The 6487-nt window shown below is 39.5% G+C and overlaps 2 protein-coding genes across 2 annotated transcripts in view; one reads left to right on the forward strand and one right to left on the reverse strand.

Moving 5' to 3' along the window:
• Positions 1-3437, reverse strand: part of LOC106809020 (tubulin alpha chain, testis-specific) — a 9893-nt gene extending 6456 nt beyond the window's left edge. The window contains exon 1 of the mRNA XM_014811966.1: positions 3307-3437. Coding sequence (XP_014667452.1) covers positions 3307-3309 — 3 coding nt within the window. The 5' untranslated portion in view covers positions 3310-3437. The remainder of the gene's footprint in view (positions 1-3306) is intronic.
• Positions 3438-3568: 131 nt separating this feature from the next.
• Positions 3569-6487, forward strand: part of LOC106809011 (dyslexia-associated protein KIAA0319 homolog) — a 10282-nt gene continuing 7363 nt past the window's right edge. Inside the window, exons 1-2 of the mRNA XM_014811950.1 lie at positions 3569-3776; positions 4659-4770. Of these exons, the coding sequence (XP_014667436.1) occupies positions 3702-3776; positions 4659-4770 (187 nt within the window). The 5' untranslated portion in view covers positions 3569-3701. The remainder of the gene's footprint in view (positions 3777-4658; positions 4771-6487) is intronic.

Here is a 6487-nt window from a genome sequence, read left to right on the forward strand (position 1 = left end):
TTCTTGTAAGTTCTTCCAACACGAATATAGTGGGTCGAATCACTCGAATGTATGTGGCATGTCGTACTCATTTTCGAGCCTGTTGTTAAATGTGTCTATTTGCTCTTGGCTCAAGGTGTTTTCGAGAGCTTGCAGAGCAGCCAGCTCAGCGGATATTACTGTAGCTGCAGCTGCTTGTCTTTCCTCTGTAGGGTCTACCTCTGAAAGGGTGCTGTTTGGTCCTGGAATGGTGCTGGAATCGCTGATGGGTGCTGGCAGGTCGTACGGGTCGGATGGCATGAATGCGGCTTCGGGGATCGCGCTTGGACTGAATGGATATAATCCTGTTGCGCGGAACCCGTTTGCTATTGTAAGTGGAGCTATGGTTTGTAGCCAACTGCTTCTAAAAAGGGAGGGCCAAACCCACTTGCTGATCATTTTGTCTGGATTTTCCCGGATAAATTTTGTGCATACTGCATTATAGTTTTGTTTTAGGGGGCCAAAGAATGATCGGTCGAGAGGCTGCAGGAAGTGAGTAGTGTGCGGAGGCAAGGCTAGCAGGTGGACATCATTTTCTCTGGCTAGCTGGATAAAGTCCAGAGTGACGTGACTGCTGTGGCCATCCAAGACTAGCAGGAGAGGCCGCTCCTTCCTGGCGTTGGGGAGGAAGACTGACTGCAGCCAGTCCTTGCCGAGCACGTCCTCCATCCATGCTTTTTTTTGGTACGACCACAGCGTTCCTGGTGGCCCGGACGCTGTGTCGTACCCCTGCAGTGCCTTGCTAGTTTTTCCCTTGACAACAACAGCTGGCGGAATCGCTTCACCAGCTGCGTTGATTGCAGCCATAACCGTTACATTCTGCTTGCTGTTACTAACCCTGCTTTGTACTACTTTTGCCCCCCTTGCTGCTATTATTTTAGATGGTTGGTGCTCAAAGTTGATGCCAGTCTCGTCGCAGTTGTAAATTTGTTGTGGCTTGTTTTTTATCTCTAGCTTTTCTAAAATTTCTCCGAGATCTGTAAAGTATTTTGACGTTACTGTGCGGTTTAGCATTCTTGCTCTCACTGTTGTCAGCTTTTCTGGCTTTCGGAGAGAGATGTCCGGATGACGTGCTTTGAACCCTTTCCACCAGTCTTTCCCCAGGCTTCCTGATCTACTCTTGATGGGCATTTCCATCCTATTACACAGTTGTGTTGCCTTGTCCATAAAGGTTTTTCGTGAATAGCCAAATCCGGAGGCAGCACATTTTTTTGCATTGGTGACTAGGTCCTTTTCGATTTTGAGGGGGATGGTTGGCGGACGACCCATTTGAGATTTTTCTTTAATTTTTCCTGTGACTCTGTCACCAAGAGTCGATTTTGGTACGTTGTAAAATTTTGCTGCTTCTCTCGTTGACATGCGTTTCTGCTTGACAGCAAGCACGGCCGAACTCATATCGGCATCTTGCCATTTAGCAAGTTTGCGGCACCGAGGCATGAGGAGGAGAGGTCAGGTCGTTGATGGAAATCTATGGAACAGGCTAAAAGAGAAGGAAACATTAGCGAGATTGGACGGATTGACAGTGGTATCGATGTTACGGTGTACATATAAGCCTCGTTTACACGACTAAGTTTAACTCGAGTTAAGTGTTTATACGGGGCTATACATAATCGCTAGATAATAGCTATGTAGACGCTACATAATCGCTAACTCGAGTTAAATTTCGTCGTGTAGACGAGGCTGTAGGCAGGAGATAATGTGCGCGGGGTTGGGAACCATTGTGTACTAGGGCGGTGTTTACAATGTAACAATAAAGTTTGTATTAGAGAGGTGGGACGCAGGGGAGAGGGAGACTGTGTATATAATATACTGCACCTTTACTTTTTTGCAAAATTCGGAGTCAATGCAGTATTTAATTTAAAATTTAACTCGTTTAAAATTTAATTATGCACAATTAATACGATGTTAAAATTTTGTTTTATTGTAAAATAAAACAGTTCTACATTTTTTATTTATTGTAAAATAAAACATTGTTACATTTCCGATTTATTGTAAATTAAAACAATTTTATTTCAATTTCCATGATGTTATGTTATTGTTTATATTTTATTATAAGCTATTAATATGATCCAGTAATAATTTGTGCTCCTAGTACTTTTAAAAATATACAGTAGGTATATACAATCTAATTAAATTCGTTTTTAAAAGAGGCAAATTAAAAATTGTTGGCTCTAAGAGAGTTGACATTATGATTCTAGGCTAGTGTCCGACTTTAGACTCAACAAAAATTTTGGAGGACGGGTAAGGTCGGACAGCATAAATCATGTGATAATTTCATGTAATGGGGGTATTTTTATGTAAACTTGTGTAAAAACACATCTTGACATGTTCATTCATGCTAAAAACACACATAGTTATGAATACTTGTGTTATTAAACAAGAAACACAACGATTTACCCACCCAAAATTTTCTGCCACACACCGACGTAATTTCAATATTGGCGGCAAGAGGCTGCTGAAGGCTCATGGGAGTATAAATAAATTATCGTAAATCTTTATATATGCAACGCAGTCTAGATTATTTAGTATAAAAATGTACATAACACATTAATCTGTAGGAATAACTTGGGTTTTTTATTAAATAACATTCACAAATAATTACAAAATAGTTTTTACGTAAGCGGCCGACTATTGACTCCTGTCCGACATTTGGCTCCTTTACCCTAGAGCATGAATCTGTAGTTATTTAACATGAATAAAGTGTATGTTTTGTAAGTGCAGTAACAGTGTGAGTATTTATAATTAATTTCTGTTCGATGCGTATTCAGGCCTGCAGCCTATGGACGCCCTCTACTGACTTACTGTTGTTCAACACCTATATACGCGCGTCATAGTACCCAAATTAATCTATGGTGTGAGAAAGCGACGCATGCGCAAATGGACTACCGTACCTGTAGCCATAGATACAATAATGTAACCCAAACACAGGAGAGGGTTACCCCACCTATCCTGTGTTTGGGTTACATTATTGTATCTACCGTAGCCACTGCGATATCATACTTAAACTTAAGCCACAATATGCGCATCTACACGCTAATTTCGGCCCAAGGATAGAGAACATGTAGCCCAATAAAACCAATGTGCCTAACCCTAACCCTAACTCTAACCATAACCCTAACCTATTATATTGATTATAATATTATATTAATATTGATGTAAATGACATTGGTTTTATTGGGCTACATGTTCTCTATCCTTGAACCCTAATTTCTCCAGTACTAGACTAGCAAATATTTCGTGTCATGCATAATCATACTACCTTATGACAAAATAAACTCTAGTTCCTACCATTTTGTTCTCTTTTTCTTACAGAGATACTCAGATGGTCAGATTATGACAGATACAGCTCACGTGAACGTTCTTTGACGGCTTGTGAGACTCGACTGCGAGATTCGAAGGTTCTCTCGAGAACAATGGGTTGTTACTAAGCAACGAATCAACAAACCATCGCACGTGCGCTAAACGCGCGAAAATCATTTTTCCGGTATGTATTTATTTTCTTACAGGTGGCGCTGGTAGTTATTTCCGGTATTGGTTGTGATGCCAAACTTTTGCCTTTGGAGGTAAAAGTTTGGATTGGAAAAATTTTTTTGGTGTAAAATTGCTGCTGGTGTTGTCATATAATTATCGTAAGCGTGTTTAGTCAAAAAACATATAACGACCTTTGTTTCTTACTTGACGTGATGATTGTTTCAAGTTCTCTGATATCGGTGCTTGTCTTCTGTTTTCAAGTTGCCGGTTATTCAAGAAAGGTCCAGGTAAAGTAAACAACACGACAGTAGAATTTTAGGTTCAAGGATATAAGTATTATATATTATAAGATCTGTCCCCAATTCATTTTTGCAATGTGCGATGTGCAAATGTGGACAGCTCTTATATCCTTGGGCCGAATTTTACTTAGCTGAACGTGAAACGCAAAAACTAATACAATGTTTATCATTGTATCACAGTATCATTGTTTATACTATTACTAGTATTAGTATTACTACTACTACTAGTAGTAGTACTAGTGTTATACATAGTGTATATAATTTCACGAACCTATACTAGCCCTATAGGCTATAACATAACATATAACACATAACACATAACATATAGGCTATGTCTATGAATGTGATAGCCACAACTAATATCTTCTACCTCTCTGGCTTCTGAAAACATTACCGTGACTATGTGAAACAGGGGCGTATTTACAGTACACAATTATTACTTTGGAACAGGCAAAGTTCACTGTAAACCTGAATTGCAGCATGAGCCTTGTGCAATTTGTTTGCAATTGTACTGCACAACAATACAAATGCTGTTGCGGCACTTAATGCTACCACTTTGCTATTATTTTTTATGCCATTCAGTGAGAAATAGATTTTGGTTAAGAGGTGCCATGTTTAAGAAAGGTCCTAACCCTGATGCAAATAGCAATCTACGTTGGCAGGCATTCACATTTTTTTTAGCTGGTAAGCAAGAAAAGCAGTTGCCATACTGAAGAAGACTCCAGAACATTATGAATGCCTAGGCTAGTACCATATAGTTGCATTAGCGTTAGCAAGCAATATATTAATTGTCGAGTTATGTGCTCGAATCTGGAAGGTGGATGTGAGAGTTGTCGTGTGTGTAAAATGACTTTTTACCAACATATCTAGGCTAAGAGAAGGTCACCATACACACAAGAAGAAGCACACTGGTTAGCAGATGAAGGGTCAGGTTGCCCTCTTGATGACCCAGACTGCTTCGATAGGCAAATGTCATCTGGAGGTAAGTGTGTAGAGGCCTGAGGCCCTAAAAACATTGAAACACATGTTATATCTAAGTACTATGATATAGTAATAATATTACAATATAATAGATGTATATATGTTTATAAGATTGGCTAACTTGCTGGATGTGTGGTGATTTTGCGCCCTTCTTCCCTTTACTAATGTTTATTGTCGTCGTCATGTCGTATTTATTGTAATTAACTGTTATGTGCTTATAACAACCTTTTAACTTTAACTCCAACTTATTAAAAAAATTGAAACCATCAACTACTCTTAGTGTTCCCGATTATTTTTTATTTTCAAGTTGGTGTATCAAATTGTGTTGTCATAGAGCAAATGCTGTAATTAGAAGTTAATTACACAATTACAGGGTTTCTTATACATAAGAGGCACAGTGGCGCACCGCCGTTGTCTAATTTAACATCGCCGTTGTGAAAATGCTTCAGGGTGCCTCAAATGCAGTCTAAGACATTCAAATTTTTACAATTTTGCTGGGGGAGACCTTCTCTCCCCCTGCGCCCACCTGCAGCATCCACATCAGGAGTGTATAATAGGGAGGAGTGTGACATCAATAAACAAGGGAAATTCGTCATTTACTAGCCTTATAATACCTACGATTTACTACGCGTAACTCATCCAACTTGAGCTCAAATCGGACACAGTAAATCAATCAGCAATCAAATAATCAATCATCAATTCATCAATGCATCTTCAATTCATCACGTGTGTAGGCCCTATGTGTATGTACAACCTGTGTACACATGTGTAGGGCCTACTACAATTCGTCACCACGAATAATAGGGCCTACAACAATTAATCATTTACACTTTATGAATTAATTACAGTTTTCTTAATATTTCATCAGTGTTATTAATTATTATGTTTTTGTTGTTTCTCTTTCAGTTACACAACTTTAAACGTGGCTGCAGACAAGACGCAACTCAACTTCGTTTTGCAAATTCAGGGTAAACAATCAATCAATTCATCATCAAGCAATCAAATCATCAATGCATCATCAATGCATCATCAATCAATCAAATCATCAATCAATCAAACATTTCAGAGACAAAGGTGGCAAATGAAGCTGGAGTCTGCATCAAAAATGACACCAAAAGGTATGCAACCAGTGTGGAGCCATTTCTCACACCTCTCACACTGCACCCACTCCATTCCACCCTCATCATCATGCCACGAGGTCAAGCACACAAAGCACTCCGAATCGTCATCTACTGTTGATTTTACAGCATTTCTTTTTTGCTTTTTTGCTTTTTCCAACATCTTCTTTGCTTTATCATCTACTTGTTTTGCCTTTTTTAGTTCTCTCTCGCGTTTTCTTGTTTCCTTCGCTTCTATAATTTGGGTTTTCTCCTCCTCTGACGCAATTTTTTTCGCTATGTATTCGTTACTAGTTAAGAATCGGTGGGATGTAATTTGCCTTTTCATTTTTCTAGGGTTATTATCGATGCTTGTCGATGGTTGTGCAAATATCGATTCGACACTGTCGTCCCAAGATGGAATGGGACCAGCAGCTTCCACAACGTCGACAAGCTGCGGCGATGGTGTAGCCGCAGCAGCTTCTTGTAAGCTCTTCCAACACGAATATAGTGGGTCGAATGTATGTGGCATGTCGTACTCATTTTCGAGCCTGTTGTTGAATGTGTCTATTTGCTCTTGGCTCAAGGTGTTTTCGAGAGCTTGCAGAGCAGCCAGCTCAG

Source organism: Priapulus caudatus, unplaced genomic scaffold, assembly GCF_000485595.1.
Source record: "Priapulus caudatus unplaced genomic scaffold, Priapulus_caudatus-5.0.1 Scaffold322, whole genome shotgun sequence".
NCBI classification, from domain to species: Eukaryota; Metazoa; Priapulida; class Priapulimorpha; order Priapulimorphida; family Priapulidae; genus Priapulus; species Priapulus caudatus.